The sequence below is a fragment of the Typopeltis vanoorti genome, chromosome 14 (genome assembly GCF_054136105.1).
Source record: "Typopeltis vanoorti isolate ZY-2024b chromosome 14, IOZ_Tvanoo_1.0, whole genome shotgun sequence".
In the NCBI taxonomy this organism is placed as follows: domain Eukaryota; kingdom Metazoa; phylum Arthropoda; class Arachnida; order Uropygi; family Thelyphonidae; genus Typopeltis; species Typopeltis vanoorti.
Window position 1 is genome coordinate 66,425,367 of NC_143562.1, and position 16,432 is coordinate 66,441,798.

Below are 16,432 nucleotides of genomic sequence, written 5' to 3' on the forward strand. Positions count from 1 at the left end.
ACTTTTACTGATTTCTTCTTTTCTGTACCAACATGTTGTCAACTTTTCCCTTTTGCACTATGTGTTTCTTTTATTTGAGGATTGAGCAGTAGGTATTAGACAATTTAGATAGATTTAACAGAATTGCTGTTTAATCTTCCATTACATAATCAGGAAACTGCTGAGATTCAACTCCCCATGCATTCCAGGTTGTTATGCTGACCATCTATCCATATACATGCATTCATTACTACTTTCAGAATCCACTCTCCTTACACTGTGTCTCCTTGAACTCCCTGGCCCATCCCATTTCTCTTTTCAATTTGCATTCCTGTTCTCGCATTCTCCTCTCTATTCATAACCACATCAGGAGAGTGGACCACACCTAGTCCATGCTCCTACTCATTCACATTATCTCTGACTTTTACTGATACCTTGTTTGCATTACGTTTCCTTCCTTCTAGCAGCATCCTTTCCAAATGACTTACTTATAACCATTCAGATGCAGTTCCTCTTGTCCCACACACACACACATTCACAAACTGCACTCCTTTCTCTTCACACATTTCCACTAACATTGCATTCAATATCTTTGCTCTCTGCTACAGCTCATCATTGTCATACCTGAGCAACACATAAACTACCCTTCCTAACTAAACTGTTGTCTTTCACTTTCCTCAATAATCTTCTGATAACCATTCTCACATTCTCCCTATGGCTAACCAAATCATTTATTCCAATCGCAACCACTAACTCCCTCGCATGCTTACTTCTCATATCCAACACCTCAGTTACCCTGTTCATTCTCCCTCCTGGAAAACATATCCTGTGTATTCTGTCATTCACCACACCTTTTATGATAGCTCCATAGAGTGCTATTCTTGAGTAATTTGCTGCTTCTTTCTCTCCACTATTTTTCATTTTATTATTTTCTACTCTTTCATTCGTATTCACCATATATCTAATTTCATTCTGTACATGCCTCATCTTAATCATTTTATTTCTATTCTTGCATTCCAGCAATAATTTCTGCTATTGCTTCATCAATCAGACATACTTCACTTCTGTAGTTACACTCAGTTTTCCTTTTTTTTAATTATTTCCCTATTCACAATCACATTCTCCACACTCTTATTCTCATGCTCACTCTTCTGACTATCATTTTTAAACTTACATCCATTTCTGCCTTTCTCCTTTCATCAGGTATTCTTCATTTCCAGTTCTCAACATTCAGTTAAATCACTGCAATCTATTAGCATATCATGCTTTCTACAGACCCTCATTCTCTTGTTTAATCCCTCAACAAATACATCTGCCACATTCGCCCATGCATACATATTGCACTCCTGACAACTGCCTTAGTAAAATTCACTAAGTTATATTCAGGTAATAATAATCATGGAAAAGGAGTAGCAGCTATAGTTGACACTAACTATATGAGAATAATCTTCTCGAATAGTAGGGGATATCAAGTAGACTGATGTGGGCAAATATCGGAATGAAAATTGGACAATGAGACTTATTTGTGCCTGTGGTCACAATTTCTCTTCCTCTTCTGACAGCTAACACAAAAAAAAAAGGAAAAGTTGGAGATCTAAACAGCAGAGTAGGTAATGAATACCAGACATATAGAAATGTTTTGGAAAAATTTGGAGGAAAGAGTAAAGCTGATAATGAGGATATGTACTGTACTGCATGCCCACAGATGCGGGACCCTTCAACACTTCTGCGCATGTCAGAAGAAGGAGAATCCATTCCAATAATAGGGTAATTAATTGGTCTTGTGAGATGAGTTGTTTATTATTACATGTCGGAAAATTAACTTTTCTTTTATGATCATTGTAGTTTTTAAAGTGGTAACTATTTTGCTTGTATAACAGTTGGAAAATTTTACATATAAAGCATGTGATTTCTTGTGTTGGTGACCAATTCATACAATTTATTTCTCCCCTCAGCATGAATTGACTATTCTTCGCAATCTTCCAGACCGGGTTCTATGAACTGTGGGTGTACAATACTTGTTGAATTTCTTTTCGATTTATGGATTAGTCATTACAAGAACACACAAGAAATAAAAGTTTCATTGACCATCTTCATGCTCATTTAGGACACAAGGAAGGATTTGAAATTACAAGTGATCATTGATTTTTAAGTAGGATAAAAATGAATATCATATTGAACAGAAGAGCAGGTAAGAAAGTTTTAAAAAGAACCCAAGTTGAGTGGCTTTCAGAGATGAACTGTAGAATCAAATACACAAATGTTATTCAAGAAAAAATTAGAATTTGAAAACGGGAACCAACCCTTGGAAATTCATTGACAGACTCTAACAAAAACATTCACTTGATTCAGTCAGAGAGGCATATAGTGAGGTTGTTTGCAAGGATAAAAAACTCAGAACTCCATGATGGTCTCAGGAAATTAAAGAGAAAGTTAAACAAAAAGAAGAAAGTATATTGGAAGGTCCTGAAAAGTAAGTGAGCATATGCTCTGAGAGAATACAGAGAAAAATGTAAGAAATCAAAGGCATATGTTAAACTAGATAACAAATGTCACGGGAAGCCTTTGGTAAGAAAATATAAAATAATTATCAGGATGGTTGCAAAATATTTTTGAGATTATTGAAAAAGCTTTGAAATGGAGGAAGGAATACTGTATGGAGATATAAAAGTTTTATGACTAGATTGCATAATTCAGTAAGTCTGGTCAGAGGATCCAATTCTACATGATTGGAGCAGAGCTCTCAAATTACCTATAGAAAAAAGATATAAAACTGAATGTGAGAATTACAGAAGAATTTCCCTACTGAGTGTTCCTGGTAAGATTTATGTAAGCATACTTGAAAAAAGCTAAGAAAAATTGTGAAAGGAAAACTTGGAGAGGAGCAAGCTGAGTTCGACTCAAATAGAGGTTGTCAGGATCAGAATTTCACTTTAACGAATAGTTGAGAAAACACGGGAATGTAATAAGGATTTGTATTTAACTTTTGTAGATCTGGAAAAGAGATGACTTGTGCTGATAGAAAAGCTTTGAATTGTAAGTCAGTTGTTAGAATTGAAGCAGGGGGGGGATAGAATGTTTGTTTTTCCAGTTCTGTTGAAAAAGCACTTGTTTTTTCAGTAGGATTAAAAAAAAAAGAAATGTGTTTTCTCTAGAATGGTAGGAAAATCAAAATTTAAGTGGACTGATGCAGTGAAGGAGTGTCTGCCTTAGAAGACTGAAATATAAGGTATGACAATATTAGAATCTTGACAGATAACATATTAAATTGGAAGGAAAATTTTCAATAGGAAGTTAGTAATGATGTAAGTTTTTCATGTAGTACTATCGCAATATCCTCTACCCCTCTCCAAGGATATATATATCATGGATTTCATTATGATAATGGTGGTTTGGAAATCTTATGCCATTACCTGTTTGATAAAGAGGAATAGAGGAATATCATCTCTGTACATTTGGGGCACATCATATAATCTACAAGTGATGGGATGGGATGTCTTGATTTAAGTTATTTTTAGTTTTATGTATGATGCTCATGCAAGTTCACAATGTTTCAAAATAAATGGAAGAGTCCATTAACACAGTGGAGATCTTGGTATCATAGTCAGCACTGTTTAAAATATAACTGTGGAGTTTTTTTTTTCTTTAAGGAAGATAAGGTTGTGATTTGGTTAATTTGGTTAAGTTTTCTTCATAAAATTCAAAAATAAATGTAATATTTATTTTTAATTTTATGCACACACAGTGAACCTTTTATTATCCAAATCTCATTTAACCTGCTATCTTGTATAACCAAATTATAAATTTCAGAGCCACCTACTTCTGTATTTTGTCACAGCAAGCATGATGTTCCATAATATCAGTTGTGATTCATTTGGTTTGTGTATGTAGGCTGTTTAAAGGGAATTTGATAACTGTAGCTGTTCACTTTTTTTAACATAATTTTATTTGATTTCCATCTTTATATTAGAAGTGTTCCATTTAAAATATATTGCAATGTAGTTCATTTTACTTTAAGTCAATAAGAATTCAGTTTGGTTGGCTAAATCTCAAATTGCCACACCATTCTTTGTCCAGTATCTAGAATACTGGACAAAGAATGGGGTGGCAGTTTGGGTGGCTACTTAACAGGGTGCACTACGAGAAGGTGAGGATTGGACATTAGATACTCAGTCCAATCAATTCTCTGCATTCCTTAAAGACTACATGCAGGTCATTTCCCAGTTATTCAGCTTTGACCCTTAAGCAAATAGCATGGGTTTACTAAGAGGTCATATTTGAGCAACTTGCTCACATTCTGTAATAACGTTATCATTGCATTAGACATGAATACACTATGATACTTTTGGATTTTGCTAAGGCTTTTGACAGAATGTAACATGGAAGGCTGTTGCTTAAATTGGAGAATATGGAACTGGATTATAAAATATTAGTGTAGATAAGAGGATGGCTGACTGACAGATATCAAGAAGTACTACATGGGGGATGTTAGTCTCCAAGATTTAAGGTAACCAGTGGTATACCAAGAAGATCAGTTGAACAGCTCTGTTAACAGAGCTGTTCAATGAAGGGTAGTTAGCTGGTCTCATGAGGAGGCGGCAGGGTTTTTCATTCTGCAAAACAGACAAACTGGCCTTTAGAATATGTGCAGTAAATCCAAATAAACTGAAGCCACATTCCTAATAACCTGCCTATATTCATCTATAATTACACTACCATCATCAGCAAATAGCTGTATGTCTCCTGTCAAATCCTTCCCAAGGTCATTAGTGTATAAATTGAATAACAATGAATAACACCACTTATTAACTTAAATCTTGCAGACTAATATCCTCCCCCCCCATACCACTTTTTGATATCTGTCAGTCAGCTATCCTCTTATTTACACACCACCCTGAATTACCATACTTTCTTTCCTTGAAACGTGTGGAAACTTCCCTGTTCTGAGACTCAAATTATATTCTGGTTAAAGGGATAGCCAGCTGAGCTGAACACTTTTAGCATTTGTGCTGATATCCCATCAGTCTCTATTGCCAAATTGTTATTCAGTTTACAGCAAGGTACATCAGCTTTAGTACCTTCTCCTTGCACACTGGTTTAATAGCTTTATCTGGATTAGAGATAGATGTTGAAAGTTTTTCCACTTGGTTATGCTATAAATTAAAGATACCAAGAAGTTATATTCTTAGTTTCATCCTTTATCTAAGTGTAAGCAAACAAAGTTTGCATGTGAAGTCACTTCACGACTGGACTACTTATATATGCAGGCTAATGACTTCACATCAATTACCTTAGTATCCTATAATGTAGTGCAAATATCCATATGGCCATGTATAATGTTAAGCATCATAACTTAACATGTATAATGTTAAGTTATGACCTTTATGGAGGTTTCATCTATGGGAAATATGACTTCTGGGTCTGGCTCCCACTGATAAGACCTCAAGTAAAGGTGTCAAAACAGGTCTGGTAGTGGACCTTCCCATAATACATAGCATTATACATGTCTGTAAAGATATGTGCATTGCATTATGAGATACTAAGGCAATTGATGTGAAGTCATTAGCCTCTATATACAGGTAGCCCAGTCATAAAGTAACATCACGTGCAAACTTTGTTTGCTTAACTTGGATAAAGGATGAAACTATGAATATACTTCTTGGCATCTTTAATTTATAGCTTTATGAAATTGGGCACTCTAATGAGTGTCTATTTTGAACAATCCCTTCTGCACACCTGCATACTCTCTGCATTCAGTACAGTTATTCTTTCATATTCATTCTTTCATTCATTTCATGAGTCTCTATAGGTCAGTTAGTATAGACGAAGCCCTTTGGTCGGAAAGACTTGGGTTCGATTCCCAGCCATGATGTGAGGAACCTTTATCTGGTCTCTTTCCACTAAAGGTGAGTTAGCCAGTCTCATACAGAGGTAGGGGTTTTTTCACCTGGAAACTCGGGTTTTTGTCCTCCAGAACAGGCCCCGTGAACACACACACATGGATGAGTCATGAATACTTCCCAGCCATATGCTGGTCCTGAGCTCAGAAAACATTGGGGGTTGGGGAAAGCAATGGTGAATTACTCTGTAAAAATCTCACCAAGAATACTTTGTGGGTAATGTCTACAGAGTCGCTTACAGTTGGAAACGACTGAAAGGGAAGATCAGATCATTCATTTCATGGATTCTTTCATTGTGTGTGTGTGTGTGTGTGTGTGTGAGAATTTAATCACTGTTTGTATATGCTCTACAAATCAAATTTTTTATTTAAACTTCATGATTTATTTTACTTAACCAGTCTTGGTCAATCATTTCTCACAAGATTATTTTAATTTTGATGAAAGTTAAGAATTAAAGAGTTTCTACAAAACTATAAAAATTCAGTTTGGACCCTGAAGTAAATTAATTAAGAATGGGTGTCCTTTATTCAGTATACTTGTGCAAACCTGCACAAGTAAAGTTAAGAAATTGGGTGATATAAACTGTTTAATATATAAGTTTTATTTTTTATCTATTAGAGAACTTTTGTATACTAGATAATGCATGCACCCAATGTATAAGCAGGTACACTATTATTTCTACATGTGTTGATTGCTTGGCTATAAACTTTTGATGACAGTCAGTGTGTTGAAGAAAAGGTCATATTTGGAAGACATAAATAGGGCCAGCTGGTATAAATAAAAATTGTATATGAGTTAAAACTTGGTATTTGTCATTCAAGCAAATCTACTCATAGTAAATAGCATAAAATATCTAATATTTTTAGGCATTTCTCAAATTTATGATTGAATCTATAAAAGATTGTGATCTGCCTCCAGCTGATGTTCTTGTCTTAGACTTGAAGGTGGAAACAAAGAAACATCCATATTTCTACATCATAATTAGATTCTGCTATTTAAAAAAAAAAATAATGTATCCATTAAATTCTTCAATTCGGACTGCTGCTGATTATCCAGTTTGGCCAAGATAATTTGCATGTGCAGTAAAGCCTGTAAATACATGGATACAAAAGAGGATGTTTTTCTCTCTCGTACCATGTAGTGCTCTCTTGCTTTTTTAAAAATTTCTTTTAATATTGAAGATTTTTTCCACAAAATCCTAATCATAATAATATAATTTTAGAAAATTCTTACTTTCTGGAATCCACTACTGGAAAAAACTATTTACCTGCCTTTCGTGCCTTGCATTTACATCATCTTGTAAATCATCATTTGGATATTGAGCTTCTAGAATTTGACAGAATCATTCCATGTGGTAAGTATTATTTATTCTTTATTGTTAGCTAAGCATGAAGGGACAGTGCAAATTTCTTTTGCCCATTATAATTTAGTATTGGTATACCTTGATATTTAAAATTACAGTAAATTTTTAAATCTCTTTAAAGAGAGGCAGATTGGTAAGGGATCTGACTGAGGAGTACAATTAAGCCTGTACTTTCTACTTGTTCTTTTGATTCATTCATATCAAAAGTATTTTGTAACCATCATAAACTAGTCCCTTTTCGTTGGAACTAGTGTGTATATGTTATTTCTTGAATCAGACTTAATTCTCTTGCCGTGAAATATTATTACTATTATAAACTTAGTTTAATAATTTATCCAAGTGTGAGCAAACAAAGTTTGCGCCTGAAAGTATCTTCAGGACTGGGGTAAGGTGGTACAACACTGGGCAACTCGTTGAAAAGGTCAAGCAAGCTCACAACACTCCGATCCCAGTCCTGAAGATACTTTCAGGCACAAACTTTGTTTGCTCACACTTGGATAAATGATTAAACTAAATTTATTATAGTCTAACCCAGTGAAAAATAAACTTTCTATTACATTATTATTATTATTATTATTGTCGGCCTGGTTGGCCGAGTGGTTAGCGTATCTGCTCTCCAGCCAAAAGGCTGTGGGTTCGAATCCCGCCTTGGGCATGGATGTTTGTAATTGTCTGTGAAAATACTAGTGGTCGTGGTGGTGATGGTCTATGGTAGATGGCGTTGATGTAGATGATGAAGGTAGTTGCAGTTAGTGGAGTGGTAAAGACTGAGCATTGTAGAACAGGTGCCCTCCCTCAATGAGTCCTTGGACTTCCTGGAGGTGTCAAGTAATAATAATAATTACATCACACCTCCAAGGAGTCCAACAACAAATTATGGGAGGATAAATTTTGCAATTTACCATCTCCTCTACTTAATCTTTCAACTACATAATGACACTACCATCAACTACACTGCCATCTACCACCAACAGTATTTTGTGTCTATAAATTACATGTGTTCTCAGGGCCAATTTGCCTGTATGAGAAGGGAGATTCATTTTTGCATTTTATAAGTGAATCTTACCCACAAAAGGTTGTAAATCTATAGTACTGTGTACATTAGCCATTTTAGTCCTCTGATAAACAGGGCTGGGGCCTTACACTGGGTAATAAAATTCATCTTCTGCTGACAATCGCAAACATTTATGTCCACAGCGGAATTCAAACCCGCATCCTGTTAGTTGGAGAACTAACAGGATGCAGAGGATGGCAGATCTTGGTCTTCTTTTGAATCTTTTCTTGATATCAAAAAACTGTTTAGTTAACTGTTCGTCTATCATTATGTTTAAGTGACCACACCATTCTAGATTAACTCTACCCACATATTTTTGAATGCTAATAATATTGACTTATTTTCATGTGCAAGTGGTACAGATTTAGATGATTTATGAAAATCATTATTAAAAGAAGAAAATATCAAAATGATTTAACTTTTTGATTATTATATGAATTTATATGTTATACATGAACATTTTGTATTTCTTGTTTCAGTTTGCTTGATAAATACCTCTTTTTCAGAATGGTTCTTGCCTATTTTCAAAACTCAGTGGTATATAATGCTGCGAGTGGACCAAGGAATAGATAGGGGGTAAGTTAATAATATATGTAGTACTTAAATACACTGGTGTGCAAAACCTAAAGACTATTTCTTAAGATTACAACCATAAATTCAGATGAATTAGCTTGTGGCAATTTATATTACTGAAAATTCGAGTAGAAAGTGGATACCTGTTCAAATTTTTGAATCGCGTGCAAAGAGATCATGTGGTAGCACTCAACAGGATAAAAGGCAAAAGGCTGTGCTAATCTAATTATGTTTGAAGGAAGTTCTTTTCATGATGTTGCAAACTTGGATCTCTTATAATGTTTCAAATAATTTCACTTGGGGAAGAATATTGAAAAGTTTAAAGAAGGCCACAGAATTACTAATATTGCCAAAGAGTTTGAATCTCGCATATCGTTATATCCGGGCTCTGGGAAGCATTTCAAACAATGGAATGTGTTCCAGATGTTTACTATGAAGTCACCCTCGCTCTACCACAAAGCATGAAGACAGATTTTTGTTTATAACAGCAAAATGTTATCAACGCACCACATCAGGTCAGCTTGCAAATCAGCTCCATTCAAGCACAGGTACACGGATATATCAAGAAACTGTGGCACGACATCTGCAACAAGTAGGCCTATATGCCCAAAGACCTGTAGTCTGCATCTCTTTATCCACAGCTCATCATAGAGCATGTTTTCAGCGGTGTTGTATCCATAAAAATTGGACAAGATACCAATGAACTAATGTACTCTTTACAGGTGAGAGAATTGTTTTAGTCTTTCCTCCAATTCTAGATGACACTTGATCTGGCATGAAAGTGATACAGCATTCCATCGCAAGAATCTGAATCCCATAGAACACATTGGGAATGCAATAGGGAGATGCAGTGCTGCTTGAAATTCCCCTCTAGTAAACAAACAATGCCTTATCCTTGCTCATTGTAGAGCATGGGGAAGAATATTCAAGAAGTGGGTAGCTTGTTTCAAGAACTCCTGAATCACTTGATGCTGAGCATGGTATGCTGTGAGAGCTGCATCGCAGTTTGGGGTGGATATATTCCATACTGAAATGTCTCTCTCTGCAGTTTTCTGTAAGCACTTTTCACTAGGAAATTTATAATTTTTGTCAAAAACGAATTGCAATTTAATTTATACAAAATTTATAACACTTTTTCTAATTATTTTTATTTTGTGCAATATAATTTATTAGTATGCTGGCAATAAATTTATGTCCACATTTGGCCGTAGTCATGAAAATTTTTTTCATATACAGTTAAAAATGTAGTTTGTCATTAGCTTTTGGACACCAGTATAGTTGTCTAGAACAAGTGGTGATGCATGTGACCAAGTATTTTGCATATATGCTGCATAAGTGACGTTGATGTATATCTGCACAGTGAAACTACATACATTCTCCCCATTCTTGTGGGATCTTTCCTCAGCCAAGACTCAAGTTATACAAACATGTCAGAGGCCTAGCCAATTTGGCTAAATTCCTTTAGTATACATGCTAATATTCCATCTTTTCCTATCCAAATTATTATGCAGGTTATGCAACATCTGGAACCTCCTTCTCCCATATCATCTCTTCATCCAATGCTATGATAGCACTGTATTACACACATACACCAGGTTGATAAATCTTGATAGGGTGAGCACTCTATTATTATTTGAACTATACATTTTCTGATACAAGGCTGCCATCTGCATTCATTTATTCTTTTACTTGTGGTATAGCAATAAAATTCTTTTGGATTGCCTCCAGCCTGTGTAGCCAATTTATTTTTGTACTTAGATTTAGCTTTCTGCACAATACTCATAGCCTTTCAGGTCTGTGCTTTATATATTTCATAACTTCTGTCACTCTTATTCTCATGATATTCTTTTCACATCATCTTCTTCTTGTGGATTGCTTGCTTAATAAGGTAGCACATCTATTTCACTCCCACCCTATTTGTTCTTTGAACTCTAGGGACACATTCAGATACTGCCTTATTTAAGCACTTTTTCAAAGATTCCCATACATTGCTGATATCTTTCCCATTCAGTAACTGATACCATGGAACCAAGGATAGTATTCTCTTAAGTTGATAATTTCCAGCTTTGTAGCTCAGCATGTAACCTGTCCTAATTTTGTGGTTCAGTTACTGTGACCTGGCAGTCCAACAACTGAATGCCAGGTCTGAACAACACCCCACTATATATTTCATCCTGTTTGCCTCCATACCAGATCTCCTCAAACTCACTGCTACATTGGAAATTATTACTGTTATTGCTTTTGTGCATTCCACCATTAACTGGACTCATGACATCTGATATCATTAGTAATACTCCCTCCTCTTCTCCTGTCTCTTCTGTCATTCCTAAAACTACTATACTCTTTACACTTGATTCCAGTTCCAACATATGACTTTGATAGGCAAGTTCCCCCTAATGCCAATGATCATAGACCACAACTTATTCAATAAAGCAACAAACTCCTATCCTTTGTTCCTGATGCTCCTGGCATTCATATATAGACATAACAAATTATCACCTGGTTTTTTCTTATACTTAGATTTGCTTGGCCCTGGTGGAGAACTTTATCTTTTCCTTCCCTAGATACACTCAAAAGATCCTAACCCAAAACATACATTTCCACTCCTTCACCAGATACATAACCCTTCTCACTGCCATTCATATCATTATCATCTTTGCATACCATAGCTGAACTTACATATGCACACACATTCTCACTATTCCTCCCCATGATGATCTTGTTTCCCTGACTCTCTTGCATTCAAGCTCCTATTGCCATATCCATTCAAGTGCTGGCTGGCACTCTTATATAAGTCTTATTTAAATTAAGGGGATATTAAATCCCACATTGTTTTAAAACCGAATAAGAAACTCAAAGATTGGAATCAGAGCGAATCATACATTTCCTAGGAGATGGGGAGGAATAGTGAGAATGTGTGTGCATATGTAAGTTCAGCTATGGTATGCAAAGATGATAATGATATGAATGGCAGTGAGAAGGGTTATGTATCTGGTGAAGGAGTGGAAATGTATGTTTTGGGTTAGGATCTTTTGAGTGTATCTAGGGAAGGAAAAGATAAAGTTCTCCACCAGGGCCAAGCAATGTGTTTTTACATTATGGAAAATACCAAGAATAGCAATCAGAACTTTACCACCTTTGCTGCGAGTTGCCCGGTATTGTACTATGTACTAGGACTACTTGCATTAGCTCATGCTAGTAATCGCCGATACCAGGCAACTCGCAGCAAAGGTGGTAAAGTTCTGATTGCTATTCTTGGTATTTTCAAGAATAGCTTATTCGGTTATTTTAAAACCGAATAAGAAACTCTCTGATTCCAATCTTTGAGTTTCTTATTCGGTTTTAAAACAATGTGGGATTTAATATCCCCTTAATTTAAATAATTTTTATATCGCCAAAATGAAGCCTATTGGTTCTTTATATTTAAGTAACTTATATAAGTCTTTTCTGCAATTCAACATGCATCCATTTCTTCCACAATTTTTGCTCTCTCACTTTTTTTTTTCTCACTTTTTCCAGCAGATTTTTCATATCCTCTCACATACTTTATTTGTCACTACTTAATTCATTAGTTCCAAGAAGAACTATATCTCTTTTCTTTTCTGTTTTTCTATTACTTTTGTCGCATCTTTAATTTTTGCTCCCTGGGAAGCTAAAAGTAAGGACTTGAACAAAGTAATATCAAACTAACATTAATACTTCCACTCTGGAATAGAATTTATTAAAATTTTTTTGTTAGAATTTTGATTAAAAATTGACAAATTTGGTTTCTATAGGACCATTTGTTGTGGAGAATGAGGAAAAATGAAATTTTATTTGGTGAAATTATTTTTTTCAAAAAATTTTGCCCAAAAAAAAAAAAAAAATGGAGATCAAACAAGAAATTATAACTTCTATTTTTGCTTTGCATAATAAAGTCATCATCATGAAATTCCTGACACCCTCAAACAGTGTACAGCTTGATTGTTTATGTTATTATTAGCCACCTATTGACATGGGATGATTTCAGTATTGTCAGATATTTCATTTCTATCTTCTAAAGCCAGCCTGGCTGGCCCGAGTGGTTAGCGTATCTGCTCTCTAGCCAAAATGGCTGCAGGTTCGAATCCCACTGTGGGTATGGATGTTTGTGATTATCTGTGGAAATGCCAGCGGTGGTGGTCGCCGGTAGATGCCGTTGGTGTAGTTGCGGTCAGTTAGTGGATTGAGTTGGTGGAGACAGAGTTGTAGAGTAGGTGCCCTCCCTCGATGAGTCTGTGGACTCCCTGGAGGTGTCAAATAATAATAATAATAAAGCATTTTGGTCTTCCTCTGAAGTATTTGCCTATATTCCTGACATCAAATAACTGTTTTGTTGACAGGTCGTCTTCATTCTGATCATAGCACCTTAGATAGTTAACTGTACTCACACACACTCTTGAATCCTAATAATGTCAAGTTATTTTCTGATACTTTCATTTTTTCATATTATTCTGCCATTTATGCCATCTTTTTTCTTCATCAGTTTTCAGCATTCTCCTATTTAGGTTTCTGGTCAACTAACAGTTGACCAGAAATGGCTACACAATGATTCTGTTGGATTTTGCAAAATTTTGCATCTGACAGAATATAACATGGAACTCATTTCTGTATATTCTATATATCTGATATTTATTTCTTGCTCTGTTGTTTAGATCTCCAACAGAACCAGCTTAAATTTGATGTCAGCTGTACTCTGTAATGACTGAAAAAAATGTTCTCTCTTTCTTCCTTAGAATCTACTGTGAAACCATAGGCACAAATAAATGCCATAATCCAGTCCATTTTTGTCATTTGCCTACATTATTCTGCTTAAAATTTCCTGCCTTTCAAGAGATTTATCTTGGTGTTTAATGTTTAATATCCTTGTTGGCTACTGTGTTCTCTTCCTGAATTTTTCTTTTTCATCTTGTTAAAAAAAACAAAAAAACTACTTGACACTTCTCCAATTTCTTCTCCTCCCTTTTTTACATTCATTGTATCCATCTGCAATTTTTCTGAGGTTGAGTATTTATAGAGATTAAAGATAAAAAGAGATACAAGGAAAATTAGACAATGAGCAGATTGCATTAGTGACAAAATTATATTAAAAATGAAAATACATGGATGACATTATTAGCATTCGATACTGTGTGAGCAGAGCAAATCCAAAGTGATACTGTTTGCTATAAAACAGAGAAATTGTTAGCAAAACAAGTTTGTTGTTAGGAAAAAGATCCACAGGAAGACCCTAAGGACAACGATGCAATTAGTGGTGCCCTAAAATACCAAAACAGAAGACTAACTATATTGAATACCTGACATTAATTAATTGATTCATATGCTGTTACAGCCATGGTTTCCATTTATTCCTGTCTTGTATATCTCTAAAGATCTGAATAGTGCTTTTGCCTGTTTAGAGTTCTATGTTCATCATATAGTGATGCTTAAATTGGCTTCATCCCAGTAGATTTCCTGTTATGCTAACATGAATCAATTGTTCTTCTCAGTAGTTTTCAAGCACTCTCCCCCCCCTTTTTTTTTTGTAAAAAAAAAAATAATAATAATAATAATAAATAAAAAAATTCTTGCAATCCCTACATTTTTCATAAAACAGTATTGACTTATTGATCTACGGTTTTCTTTGCATGCATGTTAAAAAATGTTCTTGCAGTTTTTTGACAGTACAGAGTTATACTTCAAACAAAACTAAAAGTAAAATAGCAGAAAGAGGCACTTATTTTAAAAATTATGTCTTATAAATTTCATCATCATCATCATCAAATTCCTGATATGGACCCTCAGAGAGGGTACATGATATTATGATAGTACTACATGAAAATGTTACACCATTACTAACTTCCAATCAACAAATTTCCTCCAAATTAATCTACTATATGTCAAGATTTCAACATTATCAGATCTTACATTTATGTCTTCTGAGGCACATTTTTACTGTATCAATCCACCTATATCTTTGGTCTTCTGGGTCTTTTTCCTGTCAACCTGGCAAAGAACACTGGTTCACTAATCTTTCCTATCCCATTCTGTTTAAGTGACCGTACCATTTGAGATTAGCTCTACAAATACATTCCCGAATGCTAACAGTGGCAGATTATTTTCTGATATCCTCATTTTTAATACAATACTTAGTGCCATTGATATCATCTGTTCACTCCACTGAACTTTTTCAGAACTCTCATATGTGGTTTTCAGTCTTTAATCAAATGTTTTATTTCTAACCCATCTCTCAGATCCATAAGTTAAAATCAGTTTGAACACTGTCTTGTATGTAGCTAATTTAGTATTTTGACTATCTCTTTTCTTCCATATAAATTTATTCAATTGACTTCCTACCATACCAGCTTTTACTAATTCTGTTGTCTGTTTCCATATGTGGCAGTGACAGTGGCATAAAAATTCATGTGACAGGCACTAATGCTGGAACAGAGGTTGATGAATTGGCAGTTCTTACGATATTGCAGAATCTCAATGTAAATACAGCTGTGGTATTAGATGGGATATCAGCTCAGGTTTAGCAAGAATGTGCAAGGGAACTGGAAATACCTCTGGCTACTTTTTAATTTAAGTCTGAGCTCTAGTATTGTCCAAGGGAGTGGAAATTGGGCAGAATAATTTCCTTGTATAAGGGAGGTTCTAAGACTGCCGTAGCAAATCATAGACCAATCAGTATCTTGGGCATGCTGGTAAAAGTACTGGAAAAATTAGTCAAAAAGAGAATTCAAGAATGGATGGATAAAAATATGATACTGTATGAAGGACATGGCTTTGTGAAGGGTCAGTCATGCCTTAATAATTTACTGTATTTTTATAATAGAGCAAGAGCAGATTCAGATAAAGGAAATGGCTACACAATGATTCTGTCGGATTTTGCAAAGGCATCTGACAGAATATAACATGGAACTCTGTTCTGCAAATTAGAACAAATGGGAATGGATATAATACTGATAAAGTGGATAAGAGAGTGACTGCTGGACAGATATCAAAAAGTGATTATATGGAGGGGAAGAATCGAGGCAAAAACATGTGACTAGTGGTGTACTACAAGGTTTGGTGCTGGGACCATTGCTGTTTAATTTGTACATAAATGATATAGGAAATAACCTAAAAGCAAATATTTACTTGTTTGCTGATGATGCAAAATTAGGTGAAGTAATAGTTAATCAAGGCAATGTGAAAAGCTTGCAGGATGATTTAAATAGGCTGTCGGTATGGGCAAAAGGTGTTAGGTTTAATGTGGAGAAATGTAAACTTTATGCATTTTGGGATAAATAGATTACATGCTAGATTACAATGCCATCACATTGATGGCACTATGCTCCAGGAAATAGATGAAGCTAGAGATTTAGGGGGGGTTGTTGTAGTAGACAGCGAGTTAAAGTGTAGAGGACATATTGCTAAGGTTGCTATTATATTGCTAATTATATTCTAGTGTACGTTGTTAATTCCTTAAGTTAATTAATAATAAGGTTGCTATGGTAGTACATAAAATTATTTGGCTATTGAAGAACACATTAACAAGTAGAGATAAGGAAGTTTTTATTC

At 35.0% G+C, this 16,432-nt stretch overlaps 1 protein-coding gene across 1 annotated transcript in view; it reads left to right on the top strand.

The window, feature by feature from the left end:
* The window catches only part of gcl (germ cell-less), a 171,792-nt gene that overhangs the window by 120,514 nt on the left and 34,846 nt on the right, over window positions 1-16,432 (top strand). Inside the window, exons 9-10 of the mRNA XM_090403868.1 lie at window positions 7,102-7,233; window positions 8,803-8,872. Coding sequence (XP_090259994.1) covers window positions 7,102-7,233; window positions 8,803-8,872 — 202 coding nt within the window. The remainder of the gene's footprint in view (window positions 1-7,101; window positions 7,234-8,802; window positions 8,873-16,432) is intronic.